Source organism: Sturnira hondurensis, unplaced genomic scaffold, assembly GCF_014824575.4.
Source record: "Sturnira hondurensis isolate 20B ecotype Veracruz unplaced genomic scaffold, ASM1482457v3 Scaffold0000167, whole genome shotgun sequence".
Classification (NCBI taxonomy): Eukaryota; Metazoa; Chordata; class Mammalia; order Chiroptera; family Phyllostomidae; genus Sturnira; species Sturnira hondurensis.
This window is the reverse complement of record NW_028072798.1, coordinates 897,188-917,345: the sequence shown is the minus strand read 5'-3', so window position 1 is coordinate 917,345 and position 20,158 is coordinate 897,188. Positions and strand designations below refer to the sequence as shown.

The 20,158-nt window shown below is 45.2% G+C and overlaps 1 protein-coding gene across 2 annotated transcripts in view; it reads right to left on the bottom strand.

Moving 5' to 3' along the window:
* Positions 1-20,158, bottom strand: part of AKAP12 (A-kinase anchoring protein 12) — an 80,846-nt gene continuing 60,688 nt past the window's right edge. For both annotated transcript variants that reach the window (XM_037049782.1, XM_037049869.1), the window contains 2 exons: positions 3,576-8,568; positions 1-2,711 (listed from right to left, as the gene is read on the bottom strand). In XM_037049782.1, coding sequence (XP_036905677.1) covers positions 3,584-8,568 — 4,985 coding nt within the window. In that variant the 3' untranslated portion in view covers positions 1-2,711; positions 3,576-3,583. The remainder of the gene's footprint in view (positions 2,712-3,575; positions 8,569-20,158) is intronic.

Sequence of the window (20,158 nt, the reverse complement as noted above, 5' to 3'; positions counted from 1 at the left end):
GTATTTGATTAGGTTGCATTTTATTTAGATAAATGAAAATCCGCCTCCAAACAGAACTAGGAATCAAATATTGTCTCAGGTTAAAGAAAACTGCTAAGCTTGAAGCTTACACTGAAAGCTAAAATTTTCAGCCCTTGACTATCTGTAGCTCCAAATATCAAAGGAAATTTTTGGAACAAAGTACATGTGTACAGAGAGGCAACTTGTGGGTACCATTAGCAAAATAACCTGAAGGGGAACATTTTACAGTCCTCAAATTACAAGAAGTGGCGAGAGGTTACAAGTCTCGCATTGCTTTCTGTCGTACGTGGTTCCACAGTGATGCCAAAACCAGCAAAATTTAGGCACTTGCTCCAATTTCTGCAGTTTACGTGATTATTATGAACTTCACGAACAGTAGCTTTAGAATTATATAATACAGAACTGTATTTCATGCTACTGTTAATAGCATTTCTCTCTTGTTAATAAGACAGTGTTGCTAACGGACAGAGGTACAGAGCCTGTACAGAAGGAATTACAGAAGTAATCCAGGGCACATCCGGATATTAATTAGTGTGAGACGCACAGTCACAGAGAAGACCAGCTTTGGGGATGACCTGGTTGGCCACATGTCAAACAAATGGGATGAAGTGGCAGGATGGAAATTAAACAAACGAACAAAAAAAGGGTATCTGTTTACCACAATCTACAAAAATCTGTTCAAAATAGCACAAGGTTTCTACCTCAACAGAGAGGAAGTCAGTAGTGCGGCTATCACGGCTCCTTACACACTGCTGGCATCTCCAGTACTTTTTTGGTTGATCTTCAAAAACTGACACTAGCACTTTCTTTAAAGTCTCAAGTTCATGACAGAAGCTATTTAGATCGGAGGACTTTTTATAATTTGGAGATTTTGAAGTTTAACCATGAAGCACAGGTGGCTGTTATACACCAGAGTAGCTCCTAAAAGGAAATCCCGTGCTTTCCAACCAAAAGGTCCTCCGCACGGTGAGGAGGGGTCTTTCCACTACAGACAATTTTTGTGGTCGTCAGGTTTGTCGGTATAACAGAAACTACTCTCTGGTTTTAATAGCACATTTTCTTTCTCGTAAGACCACTCTAGACTTTCTGGAATGTTAGGCTTTACAACCACTAATTGGCCATTAAAATTAAGTCCTCAAACTGGAGTGCTGAGTTTGAGTAAACTTTGTAAGAAATATATATGCCATGCCAATTTACATGGAAAAAAAGTGGAATTTTATGGTAGACAGGTGACTATTCTTTGTGTGGCAATGGTTTGATGGAATCCTTTATATATTAGCAAGAATCATGAATTGCTTTAATATTAAAAAAAATCCCAAGATAGATCAATGTCAGGCATGGCATTTTTACTATTAAGCCTTCTTAAAATTTCTTTATAGAAACATTAGTCATTAACAAATACCAATGCAGAAAACTGACCTTTTCAGGAAGACACCACCAGATGGCAGCATTGTAACAGCACCGTCCCTCTGAAGAGCCCCGTGGGCATCCTGGCAGACAACTATCTACTGACTTCCTCTGAACATCAGCTCAGACTGGTACGAAGCGGTAACATCGTACACAGGCTGCATGAGAAATTTCCATCTTATACTGCTTTCAGAATGTGGTAAACAGGCTTCCTAGTAGCTAACAAAACCAGCAAATCTAGATGAAGCACATACTTTATTTAAATCAGTTATCAAATCACAGTTTCTGGAAATGAACATAATGCAACATTGTCTTAAAAGAGTGGGCACAGATACGGCACAGACACCATCCAGCATCTACCAAAATACCAGTTGGAAAGAACCAGACTTGCTTCATGCTGTGTGTAAATGGGTTCCAGCATCTACGAGTATAGAATCAAAAACTTAAAAAACAGTCAATTCTTTTCTTAACAGTATGAAAAACAGATCACTGCTTTGCGTCAGGATTAAGCACACTCATCTGTCCAAACCACCATAACAATTCAGAGAAAAGACTTAATGTGCAACTGAAAAAAAAACTTGCAACTTCCACTGGGTCAGAAAGAAAAACTTCACAGTAACAATGGAACATTCTGTAAGTTTAAAAAAAAAAACGTGTTTTATTTTTAGCACTGTGCATAGTAGGAAAGTGACCAACCTCAGAGTAACACTAATCATGGACCTAATCCTTAGTGAATTTTATAGTAAGAGCTGTTGTAGCATCTGATCAGGAATGTTATTTCTAGGAAGCCATTTTCACAGGTCGTAAAGAAGCTTCCCAAAGCTCCACTATGGCCGCATGCCCCGTCATGTATTGTGTGATACAAAAGAAATGTACTATACTGCACATTTCCTTAAACATTAAGAAAAAATATACAATACATACAGGAGGAGGATTACTTAAAACATACATATAAATACATAAAGAATGATACTCCAGTTTGAGAAGTGGAACTAGGTATTTCCAACTCCAGTTCCAGGTTTAGGACGCAGGACCTTAAATGAGACGTTACATGGAATCAAGGGAAAACCGATAGGATGGTCTTGAAAAGAGGAACTGGGAACCGGCTGTAGCTCCCGATGAGACCTCGGGATTGTCGGGGTTCCCTAGGAATGAGACCGGTCGATGGGCCTGTTCTCCAGTTGTCAAAGGTCTAAAGTATTGGTCTGCAGTCTTATCGGCAGTATTCATCTTCGTCCACCACTTGTTCTTCGCGTTCTGGTCTTGCAAATACACGAGGGTAACTAGAGGGGAAGGAAAGATTCACAAGTGAGTAAAACGCCCTTTTCCTCCCCCCTCCTCTACTTCACCACAGAATGGCTGTGCTGGTGAGCTGTAGTCACTGGAGACCCCAACACCGCCCTGTCATGCTACAGGAAAGCAGGAAGGTGAGGGTCCGAGACACGAGCTCCGCGACCTCAGTGCCTGTGCTTGTGGTTCATGGGGTCAGGCTCATCACGTGCACTGGAATTTATTTTTTATTGTTTGTTACTACTGCTGAAAAAAATTCACTCACTAAAAAATTCAGCTGACTAGTCAGTATGGAGCTGACTGAACACAACTTATTTCTTGGATCTTTAGCCAAATACTCACACAAATACACACTTGTGCACAGGCAGGCTTTTCTTTTCTTCAAAAGCAATCACATTGGGGGTAAAATAAAATCATTTTCACAACGTCAATCTGATTGAATGGCATTTCAATGAGAGGAAAAAAAGAAACTAACCCAGATCTAGTCTGGTTGATAGTTCTGCATAAAATCATAATTATTTGAACTCTTGCTTCCCTTACAAAAAATATGCCTTCAAATGGCATATTAAGAAAGAAAAATTATTTTTCTTTATTAATTAATAAAGAAAATTATTATTATTATTTTTAAAGATTTTATTTATTTATCTTAGGGGGAAGGGAAGGAGAGAAGGAGAGAAGTGTCAATGTATGGTTGGTTGCCTCTTGTGAGTCCCCTACAGGGAACTGGCCTGCAACCCAGGCATGTGCCCTGTCTGGGAATCGAACTGCGATCGTGTGGTTCACAGGCCCGCGCTCAATCCACTGAGCTACACCAGCCAGGGCAAAAATTACTTTAGAAGAAAAGGAAGCTTACTCACATGACGTTTTAGGATTCTGTAAGTTCTGGGACTGCTGGCTGCCTCTCTTGTTTCTGTGTCTCCTCCTGGGTTTGTGTTTCGATCTCTTTTTCTGACTCGCTCTGCCCGTTTCCGTCCTGAAATTCCACTTCCTTCTCTTTCAGTTTTGGCCCGTTTGCATCCGTGGACTCTTTGGTTAAGCCTCCCAAGGCCTCAGTGTCTTCCGGGGCTGAGGTGTGGTTCTCAGGGTGATCGACAGCATCGCCTTTCTGATCTTCTTGGGACTCCAACAGAGGGTTCTCTAGTCTTTCTCCTAACCCGACTCGATCACTGTCTTCCCGCACAGACTTGGTTCCAGTTGCTTCTCTCTTTTCCTGGGTGAAGAGAATTACCTCTTCAAGCTGCTGCTCATTAACACCGGAACCTTCGACCTCAAGAGTCGTGACCTCTTGGGAAGCTGCATTCACATCTTCGGAAACGTCAGAGCACGTCTGTTCCGCAGTGGTCAGTGCGGACTCCTCTTTGGCCGTGGCAGTTTGGGTCTCACCCTCCGCAGAGATCTGAACCTCCCCTTCTTCTTTTTCAATTTTCTGTTCAGCTTCCAGGTTGTCAGCTTGCATCAGCCGAGCCGGTGTCTGGCAATCGGCAGCTGTGTCTTCCGTACTTGCTACCCGGTCAACGGCTGTCTGAATTACGTTTTGCACAAGTTTACGGCTCTCCGTCTTAAGTTGCAAAATCTCCTTTTCAGCATTTGAATCTTCCTCTCTTGTTTCGCTCACTCTGACTTCCTGACAGCTCACCTGCTCATAGTCTTCATCTGACCTTCCTTGCTGTGATGTGGTTTTATCGGCTTCTGGGTCAGCACTAAGGCCTTTTTCAGGGGTAGCAGGTACTATCACTGGTACTGATTCTGCCTGAGACTCACTCCCTGTGGGCGCTGCATCTTCCCCTGGCTGAACAATGAGGTCTTCTTTTTCAGAGGACTTTGTTTCCTGTTCCAAATGTGCTTCTGAAGACTCCAGAGTTCCAGATGTTTTTAAAATCTTGACAGTTTCTCCTAAGACCTTTTCCTCCACTGTTGCAACTGCTAGAGGTACTGATGTCTCAGAGCTTTGAACTTGAATTTCTGTGCAGACTGCTTCCCCGTGAACTAGCCAAGCAGCAGAACTTTCTTCGCAGCTGATAACTTCCTTTTCCCCATCTACGACAGTCACGTGCACGGTCTGGACCAGCTGTTTACTGAGCACTTCAGCTGGTCTGGGCGCACGTTTCTCTTCACTCACTGGAGCCGGCTTGGCTTCCGTTTCCTCCCTTTCTACCTGAACGACCATCTCTTCCCTCACTGGGGTTGGAAGAAGAAACTGAGTTGGACTCTGGAGTTCAGTATTATCATCCTTTTGAAATTCAGCTTCTTTAGTAATTTCACCTTGAAGGACAGCTTCACTGACCTTTTTCGGACTGGCTGCTATTTCTGGGTCGGCCGACACTCCAAGTCCTTCAACAAATGGCATGCCTTTGATTTCATCAGCAGCAAACTGGCCGGCCTCTTGAATCACCTCCGTCTTTGAAAGAATGGGTACAGTTTCCACGGATACCTCTTTATCCCCGTGTTCTAGAACCTCTTCCATTTCTGAGTGTTCTTTACGTTCTCCCTGTGACTGAAAACCAGAGGGTGCTAGAGGCACCTCTTTCGGCGCAGGCACTGCCTCTGCTTCTGTGACCTGGGCTCCTGTGCCAGATGCAACCTCGTCATTTGCGTGAATGTCCAGGACTTTGTCTTGCTGTGTGATGTGGAGCGCTTCACGGTCTGCTACTGGGGTGCTTCCACTGGTCTCACTGTCTGTAAGAGTTTCAGCGGACTCAGGGGCAGCAGCCTGTTCCAGGATAATCTCTGTTTTTATCCCAACCAAGGTTTCAGCTTGACAGGCGGTTGAAAGCTCACTGGACTCTACGCTCTCTGTGACTCGGGGAACGTTTCTGAAGTGTTCTGGAGGGGCCTGGGCATTTCCCTTGCCTTGTGTCAAATTCTCAGTTTCTGTTTCTTCGACCTGTCCTTTCAATGCTACATCCGTCTCTTTCTTCAGCTCTGGCCCTGGAGAGCCCCCGTCTCCTTCCTCCACCTCCTCTGGTATGTCTGATTCTTCTCTCCGCGTTGTCCGAACCCCGTTTTCCAGTCCTGTGGCACCAGGCAGCTGCGACTCTGCTCTGACCTTTTCGGCAACTGCCTGCAGGACCTCTTGAGTTCGCCTGTCCTGGTCTTCCGTGGCCGGCGCGCCGCCTTCCACCTCCTGAACGGGCGTGGCTTCCTCCGTGGTGTCCGGAGAGTCGGTTAACTGGGAAACGGCCGAAACCATGTCGGTGGTCTCTTCGGCACCAGAGGCTTCCGCTGCTTCTTCAGCACAAAACGCCCCCGTGGTTTCTGCAGCTGTCACGGCTTCAGAAGTTAGTTCCATCTCACTGGTGATTGTGTCATCGGCGGCATCTTGGCCCTCGGGCAGAGCCTTGGTAACAAGGGGGCTTTCCTCCGCCATGGCCTCTCTTTCAAATGCCTCTCCACTTGGTGGCTTGTCTCCATCTTCTGATGGTTCGAGAGGCTCAGACACTGAGGCCGAGATCCAGGAAGGTGACCTTTCCTCGATGCTGGTGACGGCCCTTGCCCCGTCCACCACGGCCACGGTTACTGCGTGTACCAGGCTCTTGCTGAGCTCCTCCGACACATACACCGCTCCCTTTGCCTCAGGCTTCTCCTCGCTCTTCTGGGCCTCCTGGGCTTCCATTTTCTCCCTTTCCACGGCATCGTACTCAGACAGAGGTACCACGGCTGGGACGTCAGCATCCTCTTCGGGGACTTCCGTCGGCCCTGTGTCTTCAGCAGCAGTTTGGTCTTGTTTCCCATCTGACCTTTTCTTCCTTCGTCCGGGAATAAATTTCTTAATTGAAACCCAAGACTCCTCTTTCCCAGTCTCCACATCTGCAGCTGAATGCTCTAGACCAGCCCCGGTTACAGAGTCTTCAGTTTTCTCTTCCAGTCTTGACTTCGATTTCTTTCTTGAGATGACTAATCTTTTAAATGACTCCCAGGTGGAAACCCCCTCCCCTTCAGAGGGGCTTCCCGCCTGCTCAGGCGAGGAGCTTCCCGGCCCTTGGTCGCGCTCGTGGGGACCGGCAGGGACAGCGTCTGGTCCTGCCTCTTTGTCTCTTCCTGCGTCATCTGGTTTGGGGCTTTCTCCTGCCGTTGGTTTTGGGGCCCCTTCCTCATCGGAAGATGATGCTTTCCTTGCTCTCTTCTTGGATGACCCCACACAAATCAAAGCTTCCCAAGACACTGAAGTGTCGACCCTGCGCTTTGGTTCCTCCGGCTTGGGCTCTTCTCCGTGTCCCTTTGCCTCCTCGTGCATTTCGGACGCTGCACTCTCCGTGGAAGACAGGGTGGCACTCTTCACCTTATCCAATTCATCTTCCTTATCGCTTTCCGAAAGCCTTCTAACACGTTTCTTGGGTGTCACCATCTTTTTGAAAGACGCCCAGGGAGTCACACCTTCCCTCTTTTTCTCTCCGTCGGAGGTAGTTCCTTCCTCGACTTCCCCGTCCTGACGTGCATCCGCTATCCCCTTCTCCAGACACGTAATCTCCTCAGGTTCTTCGGGGGAGGAAGCAGAGCTCTCACCCTTTTGTTCGTCTGCACTGTCTGGAGAATCTGCTAGGACTGGATGGTGTTCCCCCGACTCTTCATCTCCTCCTCCTCTTTTCACTTTCGGTTTCTTTCCAGAAAGCTTTTTTAAGCCAGTGCTCGTAAAAAGCTTTTTCAAAGGGCTTCCTTGCACCTTAACCCTCTCCTGCGACGCCAGCACGTCCACCTCACTCACAATGCCCTCAGGGGGTGTGGACGGTTTCTCGTCCGGACTTGGTTCGGGTGGCTGGGGGTGGTCCCCTCCGGGGGCACACGCTTCTTGGGTCTCCACCGGCTCTTCTGGAGGTTCAGCTGCCTGAGGTTCAACATTCATTTCAACCAGTTTTTCAGATGGCAAGGACTCTTCTGTTTCTTCTGCCTCAGCTTTCTGCTCCTCTGTTTTCTTCTCTGTAGTGCTGACATGGACTTCTGCAACAATCTCCACTTTTTCATCAAATATTTCTGTTGCTAACGGGGCGGGTTTCTCTTCTGGAGATCCCTGCACTTGACCTTCGGAGGGCAGCTCCACTTTTTCATATTCAGCTGATAATCTGGCATCATTGGCACTCTCTGCGGTCCCCTGTGGGTGTGGTTGTTCAGAAGCAGCCAGTTTCTCAGAAGTGTCTTCCATCTTTTCATTTTCTTCTGTGTCTGCTCTTTCTGGCTCTTGTTCCTTTTTCTTCTCTGAAGCTTCCAGCTCATCCTCCTTCGGCTTCCTGAAACTGGTCTTTTTGCGCCAGCCAACCCAACCTTGAGTGAAGAATTTTTTAAAGGGTGATGCCGTTTCGCTGGCCAGTGGACTAGTTGGAGACTCTGGAGATTTGGTTGGTTCTTTTTCTTGCTTTTCTTCTCCATCTCTGCCTTCCCCTGCTGCTTGACCAGGCTCAGCTGGAAGAGAAATTTCTGTGTTGCTCGGCTCATGCTTCATAGTCTCGCCTGGTTTCTCCGTAGATTGTTTCAGTTCACTTTCTTTGGGTGTTGCTTCTCCAGTCTCGGGCTTGGGCTCCTGGTGGTCACCGGCCCCGTCTGATCCTTCTGCTCCTTCACCTTCCTCTTTTCTGACAGTGAGTAGTTGGACAGTATCAGACTTCTCGCTCTTATCCTTTTTCACGGTGAATTTAAAGCCAACGAACTTAAACACCTTCTTAAACCCAACATCATTAGTCTGGGACTCAGCAGGCTGTGCTAGCTCTTCTAAATTGCTTTCTGAAGAAGGAATCTGCTCGATTATTTCAGGCATTTCCTCCTGCCCTTCCTTTGCGATGTCTTGAGCAACTGCTGAGCCGGCAGCCATCTCTTTATCTGAGTCTCCTTCGTTCACATCTTCGGAGTCTCTCTGTCCAACTATTAACAGGAAAAAGAGAAGGTGGGGGAGAGGAAAGGAGAAAATTACTACAATTCCAGAAAACTAAATATTTTAAAACCACAACCGATTACTACTTTCTTTAATGTCGGGCAATCCCAGGTCAGGTAAGGGTCTCAGCAGTATCTGTGACTGTCGATAGATTAGGCAGTGTCTACCCCTTTCCAACGACCTTAAAAAAAACTCAGGTTCCAAGGTACTGCTCTGCTCTTTCTGCTCCCGGTAAAGTTAACAATATCAACTATTAAAAAATTAGTTACATATACGTAGCCACAGCATCACAAGGGGCGGGTCCACCAGAGAGTGCATGTTGCGATGCAAAGTGGAATCATCACATGCCACCTCTGTAATCTAGAATCCAACCAGTGTCAGACACAGCTTCCACTTTATAGAAAACACAGGGTTGGGGAAACAGGCAAATGATGACACAAATAGGTGTATCTAGACGAACGTAAAGGAAGGGCATTCGGTGTAATCACCAGTTGGATCTCTACCCTGTCCCCAAAAGACACTGGATAGGGAGGGACGCGTCAGGGAAAGTACACTTTAGCATCACGGGAAAGATGCTCAAAAGCTGAGGGGGCTTATCAAAAGGACACAGGAGCCAGCTTGAAGGGGCTCCGTCCGGCCAAACTTTGACGTGCAAAAAAGGACAGTGACAGTGATGGGTTATAATGCACTAAATTAAAAATAAATCAATCCATGCATCAAGAGTGATACTAAAAAAGTAAACAGGATCAGAGAATATGTCCTTATGAAGACATGCCAATTCATAAGTTTAGACATAACTTCCATTTTGATCTTTATAGTCATTCTACTGCATCAAGAATTAAAGATTACTCTAAGTACTTTTCCACTTCTTACAAATTTCACCAAATCATAAAAATACTCATGAGAAAACGACCTCAAACACTTCTAATGCAACGCAGGAGGTGTGGCTTTTTTTTAAAAGTGGGTGATATTGGAAGTACACCAGAGAAAGAAGTGGAACCCCGAAACAAGCTCTATTCTACTACAATCTTACTAGTAATGAACACAAACAAATTTCCTGCCAGCAAGCACGAGGTGAAAACAGTCATTAACCAGCCTTTCTAGAATTCATTAGAAGACACAGGGACACCTTGCTAACAGAATCACACCATCCCCCTCCCTGGCACCACCAGCTCCTCCTCCTTCTTTCTTCCAGGTACCCGAGTCTGTGTTTCAATTCGCAACACTTTTTCTTACATTCGGGGATGACTGCGACGTGTACAGTCAAAACTGGGGACACAAAGATGAACGGCTGCCAACTGGCAGAGCAGATGAGCGACTGAGAGTGCGCTAGAGCTTAGCAAGATTCAGATATTCTCTTTATATAGTGATATATGGGCTATATGGGCTGAATACATGTTTTGTTTTAATGGTATATAGGATCACAGAAAATTTTTAAAGCCCGACAACTGGTCTGTGGCCTCCCCTGACTTAAGTAATCATAGGAGCTACTCTTGGCAGAACGCTCTTCCAGACGGGCCCCCGCGGGCCCAGACGGCGCCGTCGTGCTTTGCGCAAAGACTGGACAAAACGAACTCAGCCCTGATTTCAGCTCCGCTTGCCTTCTGCCCCCGCGGGACCTGCACGGACCTTACAGAGACGCCGAGCTTCCTAAAATGCCACTTTGATCACACCAGGAAGCTGTCACACAAGTTTAATGCTTGCAGGGCATAGAGGGTGGCCTTCTAAACTACCTAGACTGGAAGCCAAGGCTTAAATTAGGTTGTGACATAAAAGCTAGCTATGAGCACACACACGCACATTACAGGCAGGTATCCTGCCGCAAACCACGTGCGGTCACGAGGCTACCCACTCAATCTTGGAAGCCGCAGTGAAACCGAAACCCAGATTCCGCTCGTTATTTCGCTACGCTTCCCCTATGCTGCGTCCAGAATAACAATGCTGGCTCCATCTTGTCCTGAATCACCCATTTTGCTCACCTCCAGGCTCTCTAGTGAAAGCATCTTCATGGCTCTTGCTAAACTCTAGCAATTTTTTGAGACTTGTAGCATGTTCTACCTCTGCTTCCACCACTAACCAAGTCAGGCGGTGACCCTCAAAGCTGCCCCACTCGCGAGGTCCCCAGGGTTAAGTGCTGATGGAGGGATGGGGGATGCTACTCACAGCAGAGATTACTCCACCAGGGCATGGTGTGTGCTGCCGGGCAGGGGGCGCCCTACAGAGGCCTCAGAGGCCCAACCTTCTCCCCACTGCTGCCCCATCGCTGGCTGGGTGGAGACTGGCGCAGCCGGTGGGCTGCGCTGCTGATGGGAACGCCCCCTAGGGGGTCACCAAAAATGTACGTCACAGAGGGCGCAATCCCAAGCAAGCTTGCAAGGCGAAGCCTCCAGATAGCCCTGTGCATCCCCCCAAGTGGGGTCCCTCTTCAAACCCAAGCACACTGGAGGCTGGCAGCTAGGCCCGCCTAAAGGACCGCCACACTGCCGCTAAACCTCACTGCCACTGGGCTCCAAAACTGCCTCTCTCTGTCTCTCAGCCGCACTATGTTAAGCGGAGCATTGCTGGAGCACGTGCCCAAACCCTCTCCTCTCAGAGTTGTAAGTTCACCTTCAGTAACAGTCACCAATACCCACAATGCACAGCAGAAACCTGCGCATGCTTTTGCTAGGTTGCAAGAGCTTTGATTTCTTGAGTATTAGCACAAAACTGGGACCTCGTGCACGTTCCCATTACAAAGTTATCATGTGTAGTTGTACAGCTTTAGAGCTTGAAGGTAGAGCTATAATGGTCTCTCCAACTGGTTTACCGGGGGATAAACTGACTCAAAAATTGTTATCTGTGGGGAATGCAGAATGGTACAGTCATTTTAGAAGACAGTTTGGCAGTTTTTTAATAAAACTAAACACACTCTTACCACTAGATTCAGCCATGATACTTCTTGGTATATTTACCTAAATGAGTTGAAAACTTAGGCTCACACAAAAATGCACACAAATGATTGTAGCAGCTTTATTTATAACTGCAAAAACTTGGAAGCAATCAAGATGCCCTTCATTAGGTGAATGGATAAATAATGGTATATCCAGATAATGGAATATTACTAAGTGATGAAAAGAAGCAATCAAGCCATGTAAAGATATGGAGAAACCTTAAAAGGTATATTATATAATAAAAGAGCCCATCTGAAAAGGTTACATGCTATGTGATTCCAAGTACACGACATTCTGGAAAAAGGGAAAAATGATGGAGACAGCAAAAAGATCAGTGTCGAGGAGGGAGGAGGGAGGAAGAGGCAGAGCGCAGAGGATTCTTCAGGGAAGCGGAACCACTTTGGGTGCTACTGGGAAACCCACAGAATGGGCGGCACCAACGGTGATCTCTGGGGTAAGCTGTGGACTGTGGGTGATGCTGATCTGCCAGCGTGGGTTTACCGCACCACTCTGGTGGGGGTGTGGTAGTGGGAGAGGCAGGGAACACAGAGGAACTCTCTGTACTCTCTGCTCATTTTTACTGTGAACCAACAACTAGTTAAAAAATAAAGTCTCTTTTTTTAATGGCCATATGACACGACCAGTGTCATACAGTCGGTGTGTAACATCTCCAGAGAGCCAAAGACTAGCAAAGTTTATCATTTAAAAATATGAAGGCTAAACTGATTGAAATGAAGGGAAATGCACAGGAAACCAATAGTGATGGAAAGGAAACCGGGACTCAAATCAATGGAGTGGACCAGAAGGAAGAACAAAACATACAACCAGAAAAGAATGAAGAAATGATAATTCAAAAAAATGAGGAGAGGCTTAGGAACCTCCAGGACATCTTTAAACGTTCCAACATCCGGATTATAGGGGTACCAGAAGGGGGAAAGAAACAGCCACGAGTGGAAAACTTATTGGAACAAATAATAAAGGAGAACTTCCCCAGTCTGGCAAAGGAAATAGACTTCCAGGAAATCCAAGGAGATCAGAGAGTCCCAAAGAAGTTGGGCCCAAGAAGGAACACACCAAGGCACATCATAATTACATTAGCCAAGATTAAAATGAAGGAGAGAATCCTAGAAGCAGCAAAAGATAAGGGGACAGTTACCTACAAAGGAGTTCCCATTAGACTGTCAGCTGATTTCTCAAAAGAGACCTTACAGGCAAGAAGAGGCTGGAAAGAAGTATTCCGAGTCATGAAAGGCAAGGACCTACACCCAAGATTGCTTTATCCAGCACAGTTTTCATTTAGAATGGAAGGACAGATAAAGTGCTTCTCAGATAAGATCAAATTCAAGGAGTTCATCAGCACCAAGCCCTTATTCTATGAAATGTTAAAGGGACTTATCTAAGAAAAAAAAGATAAAAAATATGAACAGTGAAAGGACAGCAACTCACAGTTACTAACAACCACACCTAAAACAAAAGCAAACCAAGAGGACAGCTAGATCAGGAGTGGAACCATAGAAATGAACACATGGAGGGTTAGCAATAGGGGAGTGGGAGGAGGAAAAGGGGGGAGAAGGTACAGAGAATAGCATAGATAGTAGGTAGAAAATAGATAGGGGGAGGGCAAGAATAGTAAGGGAAATATAGAATCTAAAGAACTTGAGACACGTGGTCATAAACTAAAGGGGGGAGCCCTGGCTGGCATAGCTCAGTGGATTGAGCACAGGCCTGCGAACCAGAGGATCGCGGTTCAATTCCCAGTCAGGGCACACGCCTGGGTTGCAGGCCAGTGTCCTGCAGGCCAACTCCCAGCAGGGGACGCACGAAAAGCAACCATACATTGATGTCTCTCTCCCTCTCTCCTTCCCCTCTAAAGATAAATAAATAAATAAATTTTTTTTTAAAAAAAGCGGGGGAATGGTGGGGGAAGGGGTGTGCAGGGTGGAGGGGAATGAAGGGGGGAATAGAACAAATGTAATATAATCAATAAAATAATTTTAAAAATAAAAAAATAAAAATTAACTCTATATTTTTCAAAGTGTTAAAATTCTTATTTTCCATAAATCACCACTTTTTATCATTTGTAAATGCCACTTAAGACAAGAAAAAGTATTTGGACATGTCAACTCCCACACCTCAATGGGAAAACTGCTGTCTGTCCAATGTGATAGCAACTTAAATTCCATTTTGGTATAAAACGCTGGGTTGTTTTTTTTCATGGTTATAGTCATGCTTTTAAAAAGGAAAGAGGGAAGGAAAAAAGGAAAGGAAAGGACGACAAGACATATGTCCCACCCACCCGCTCACAGATTCAAAAGATCACCTGACCGTCATTTCTGCAACCATCATGGTAGAGACCCCGTAGGGCAACAATCGATGGACACCAAATGGGAATACAGCCGAAGGCAGAGCAGGACGTTTACATGCTTAATAGCAGAAAGGGTGGAGGAAGAAAGAAAAACAAGAATTCAACATCAACCTATGACAGACAGATGGACCTTGGGGGTCATACCCTGAACAGGACAGATTCATGGCTGAGAACGCATAATTCAAATTGAACCAGATAAGAAATGTGTGGAAATGGGGAGAACACTATAAGCTTTGAACAGTCAATGTTCTAAAAGATAAATGCTATGGAAACGTTTCAGATTAAAAGATGCTAAAGAATATAACATATCATACCTGACCCAAGGATGGATCTCGTAGTGTAAGGGGGAATGTTAAAAAGGGCTTTATTAGATTAACTGGTAAAACTGAAATAAGGTTATTTTAAAGTATTGTGGCCCTGGCTGGTGTAGCTCAGTGGATTGAGCACGGGCCTGCAAACCAAAGGATCACCGGTTCAATTCCCAGCCAGGGCACATGCCTGGGTTGCAGGCCAGTTCCCAGCAGGGGACGCATGAGAGGCAACCATACACTGATGTTCCTCTCCCTCTCTCCTTCCCTTCCCCTATAAAGATAAATTAAATTTTAAAAAAGTTAAAGTATTGTGAAAGAAATTTGTAACATGGATAACTGCATTGTGGGAATATCTCTGTTCTTAGGAAAAACTGGGGAGTCAAGGAGCACGATGTGTACGCCTCACCCCCAATGGTTCAGCAAATGTCGTCTCATGCTGATTGTGGTCTTTGTTTTCTTTTCCAGCATAGAGAATAATTGTGAAGCAAATGAGGTAAGTGTTTCCAATAGCTGCATCTGGATGTTCCCTGGACTTTATGCCTGCAACTTTCTGTAAGTTTGAAGTTACTGATTTTTAAAAAAATCACTCAGAAGAGTAAACAAGTATAGATAATAAAACTATAGAAAACAAAACTGGAAAGGGTGATGATTTGCTCTGCCCAATTTCAGAGGTCACTGGACCTTTGCCTCACATGTAGAACATGGAATAAATGTTGTCAATGTCCTGATTAATAGAAAAACTACTGTCCCCTTACCCACCCCCCACCAAAAGAAAGAAAGAATTCAGGCAGAGGGGAGAAAAAGACTGAAGGGCAGAAGTTCCGGAGACAGACTGTTGTTTCAGTTTTCAGCTGTGCCACCTATCAGAACAGGACCTTTGGACTAAATTTCTTGAATTTTCTGTTCTTAGTGTCCTCACTTGTAAGGTCACCTCCAGTACATCCTACAAAGACTTACAAGGAAGATGAACTACCAGTCGGTCGTCTATAATAATAATAAAACAGAAAGTACACTTGTTCTTTTTCTCTTCATTGTTTTCTTGAGAACAGAACTATTTATTTTAAATTCTTTTTACCAACTCCAAAAAATAACCTATGTAAATTATAGGAGATTTTAAAATACAGAAAAAGGGAGGGCGGAGGGAAGCTCATCCGTCGGGCTGTGAACCGAGTGCATTTCTTCACTCTCAGACGGTCCCTTGGGAAGGTCTGAGATGGGGCCAACAGCGGCCCCAACAGGGCTCTCCCTGAGTTGCAGGGAGGTCAGAGAGTGGGCCTCCGCTCAAGGGCAGGAAAAAAAATACAGAAAAAGGGAGTAATATTCATAAAGACAGTGTCCACAGATAGTCACTATTCATATTTGAATTTCCTACTAAGTTTTTCAATAGACTTAGAAACTGATGTAATAGCTGCAATAATTTATTTTTACATTCCCTTATTGTTAAACAATCTGCACTGGTCCAATTTTTTACTGTCATGCCATGTCCCAAACATTCACGTGTATAAAATCCGTGTCCAGGCCCTTGCATGATCTCGAACAGAAGAGGGCAGCATCGAACAGCTTTCAGCTCTCCCAGCGGGAAGCCTGCAACTTTCCTAGACCTTCGGGACAAGATGACCCTGCGGAAACCCACCAAGACATAAAGTTCGGGTGTCCTTTCAAACTCTGAAAGTCGAATGCCGTTGTGCACATACCTTTACCTCTGAGTCTTCCAATATAAACATTTCAAGGGGGAAAAACGGGGCGCAGACACCCTCTCGCCTCTCTTTGCACCCTGTCAAGATCTAGCTTCTGCAGCCCATTCTGCACCGAGTGCCGGTCAGATGTGGCTGTGGCCCTCTTCACCCACCCCAGGTACACACCAAAGCCAGCCCCATTTCCCAGGTGCTGGCTGAAGGCAGAGGTCTCCAGGCAACCCCAGACTGTCCCACCCAAGTTCTAGTCTACAGTTAGCAGGAGTCTCGCTTTAAGGTATTTTTCTGTGCTGTCTGCACACTGGTGCTGAGTGAGTTACCGATCATAGCTGGGTGAGCAAATGGAGTTAAAAAGAACAGGTAGGGGCACAAGGAGGAGAAAACCAAGCCAACAGGTTTGGCTACTGGGAGTCAAGGCAGTAGGTGAGGGACAGGAGGCCGGGAATAACAGTGTTTCCCAGGAAAGACAGGCCAGTGGTCCCCAGCCCAGAGTCGGCACAGCAGAATCCCTTCATAACCACACTTAAAAATGTTTTATTAATAAATGTACTTATAAATGACTTCAAACCCTCTCTGCTCTCATTTGACACATTGGCTCCCTGCAGCATTGTTACGTGCCTTAGATTTGTCCCATTAAATAGGAGGAAGAGAGTCACAAAGCTTGATTCTAAGTATCGCTGATTTAGGGGTGCACTTTCTTGGCACCCTAAAGCCCTGCCGAAACAACTATTTTTCTAGAGTGGGCCTTTCTGACACAACATATGATTATCACTCATGCGGGACTTTGAATTATCCGGCCATTCTGCAGAACTCGCTCTCTCAGATGCCCCCGAATACAAACGTGGTGCTCATTCGCGGTGCTGCGGTTTGGCCGGGGAACTCCGCGTCTCACCAGGCACCGGAGATGCCAGCAAGTCTTGGTAAGGGAATCGGTCGGTGTGTCGACTGGAAAAGCCCCCAGGAGGCAGAGCTGGCAGATACTGTCACTCCACCTTCATTCACACTGCCCCTGACAGTCCCTGGTCCTCTTTCCAGCCCACAGCCACTTAAAAGAGTGAGAAATATAACACTATGGTCCCCGCAACAGTCCACACTCATGGGCACCACGCCCAACACAGTCCTGCCTGGTACATGGTTTGTGCGACATGTTTTTCCACATTAGCCGTTAGTAGAAACATCTTATTTATTTTTAGAGAGAGGGGAAAGGAGGGAGCAAGAGGGAGAGAAACATCAATGTGTGGTTGCCTCTCGTGTGCCCCCTACCAGGGACCCGGCCCACAACCCAGGCACATGCCCTGACTGGGAATCAAACCAGTGACCCTTTGGTCCGCAGGCCGGCACTCAATCCACTGAGCCAGGGCAAAACTTTTTAAACTTAAATAATTAATTAATTTAATTAAAGTTTTGCTTCTTAAGTGAACATCTTCACTGAACCCATATACCTGGACTTCCTTTCTCTGGGAAAAGACTCTAATAAGCCTGCTTGCGTCAGCATGTTGACAACATCCCTTGGAAGCAAGAAATGATTTTAAAATAATGTACATACAAGATGCTTTCACTCATTTAATTTTCTTTCTTTTTTGAAAAATGTATTATCTCACTCATTTAATTTTTTTTAAGTTTGGTATGCTAACAGTATACTAAATCCCAGCGCTCTCCCATCCCCAAGTACATCGGGCCAGCTCGCGCGACATCTGGAACTGGTTAACTTTCCCCTACGAGTTGCAGCACTGCCCTGGACCATCTCCAGGAATTCTCCGCATTCTAAATCCATCCCTTACATCCTGCACACCCAAATCCCCTTGTTCTAAGGCTCGTTAACCACAAAACCTCCAAGGGGAGAGGCTTAGCCGGGATTAAAGCTCAGATAAGCAGAGCCCACTGCAGGAGCATGCAGGTCCTCACCTGGCCTCCTGTGACGTTCAATGGTGTCCAAACACTTTACACACAGTAAGAAAGGGGGTCCTTACGAGGTTCCCTACATCCGCTCCTTCGTAGCCGTGGAACACAGGAGAAACTTCGCTTTCAGGAGAAAGGGGAAGTGAAACCACACCTTTTTGCAGGGCTATTGTGAGGAATAATGATCAGGGCCACACAGCGGGCACTGGCAGTCATGACTGGGTGAAGTTCATGTCCGGCACATTTCTTACCTAATCTACACCTTCATGGCAAAAAAAGGCACCCACGTGAAAGGTGTGTTTATTTCATCTTGTAAAACGGCTTGCAGAGAGAAATGCATTTTAAAGAATCTAGAATTTGCATGAAGGCCAAAGGATTCTTTCTTCCCCAGTTTACTTTACATTTAAAGAAGAATGTCACCCAATTCCTCATGATACTCTGCAGTTAGCTCCCTGGGCGTGAGTTCCCTAATTCAGAAAGTTTTCTTTTTTGTTTGTTTTTTGCTGGCACACCACTGGTAAGTGGGTGGGGGAAAGGTCACCTCGTAGATCATCATCATATCAATCACTTTTCTAGCTAAGCTATTGCTAATGTGATGTGACAGACTTTGAGAAAGGCGACAGCAACATGAATAATCAATTGTTTCATAATTCATGTCCTGCTGCATCCATTTCACAGTGTGTGTGTAGGGGGGGGTGGGTGTCAGTTCCATCAGGGGCAGCTTTTCCCAACTTTCAGAAATGAAAGCTCATTCCTAAGGAATTCCACAAAAATGTTACCATCTTGTTCCACTCCTATTAATTGTGAAACTTAAATGCTCCTTGCATAATGAAGTATTATGGAGGATTGGGACTAGAATAACTCACATTTAGGTGAGGTATTAATTAAATCTGATATTTAATTAATCCTTAATGCCAATTACAAAAGTCTTCACTGCTTTTTAAGACTCTGACCAACTATTTAAAGACAACTGGCTGTAAAGCTTCCCTATCAGGAAAAGTTGCAGAAGACAATGACAGTCGAAATTTTCCTTTTCCACTAGGACATGTTTATTTGCTGTTATAATTTTTGGAGTTAAGATTTTCTTCTGTGCACTTTCTCATTACCAGGAAAAAGTACAAAATCTTGCCGCATTCTCCCTTGTAACGTAAGTAAAACTCAGAAAGCAACCGATGCAATTTCTTGAGGTTGCCTTCAAAATTGGAGAGCCCTTCCAACCACTTCTGATAACACATCATTCCACTGGGTTAACCGAACCAGTTTTCAAAAGCCCTCTCAAGTTCCCTAATTAGTGCTAAAAAGGACCACCTTCCTTTCCCCTAACAAAGTCAGCATATGGTAAATTAATCAAACAGTATAATAAAGGCCAGACTGTAGATATGAAAAGCACCCAGAAAAAAACTTTTGATCAGAGAAGCCCCATCCCCAGCTGTGACACCCATAAACCATATTCTCGGGCAGTCTCTTTGGGATGGGCATTATAAATGTTTACTGCAGAGAAAAAGTAGTGATCTGGAAAAAATGGAGAGTTTTGGTTTTTAATGTTTACATTTTGTATAGTCTATTTAATAATAATTTCTAGGTACCATGTAAATTTTTATGCGAGGCCAAGGACAGAAAGTCTACTCAAGTTAACTCGGGGAAGGAATTTTAAGTTCTCAAAGTAAACAAGCAAATCTATAGGAAGTGAGAGACATGTTGAGTTAAACTTTCACATTCATTTAATATTCTACAAGAGGGCAAGGGTTTGCAGAAACAATTATATTGAGGGGGAAAAATTAAGTCCTAGGAATTCTTCTCTACTCCGCTTTAAAGAAAACATGTAGATTTGGTGAGCAATGACCTCAAATCTTAGAGAAGAGTTGGTCTTATAAATGTTCAACTGGGGTTTCATTTTCTCAGGGCAGGAAATGCAAGACAGAAGGAAAACCGGCAGGTTTCCAAGGAGTCGTGAAATGAGAGAAACCAAGTCAGAGGTGCTATAAGCACACTCTGCAAGTCTGATATATGTAATTTATATGCTGGAGGTAGGTATTAAATAATATAACTCATACTCAGCCGGGCTTCGAGAGAGCAAGCGAAGAAACATGCATTTTTACTACTCATTGCTTAAACGCCCTCACCTGCTAGCCACCAACTTCTCAGTGACTACGGCTTCACTAAAGCCACCACTTAAACCAGTGCAGGCATTCCGGTCCCCTAAATCGCCAAGTGTTCCCTTCCTTGAAAGTTCCTAAGAAGCATGCAATCGCTGAAATTTCTCAAATACAGGAATTTAGTATTTTATGACAGCAAGTGATTATTAGGCTGTCACAACCTATTTTGAATTCCCCCCAACCTAGCGTGAACCGATTCAGCTGGTGCAGAGGTCCCTCTCCGCG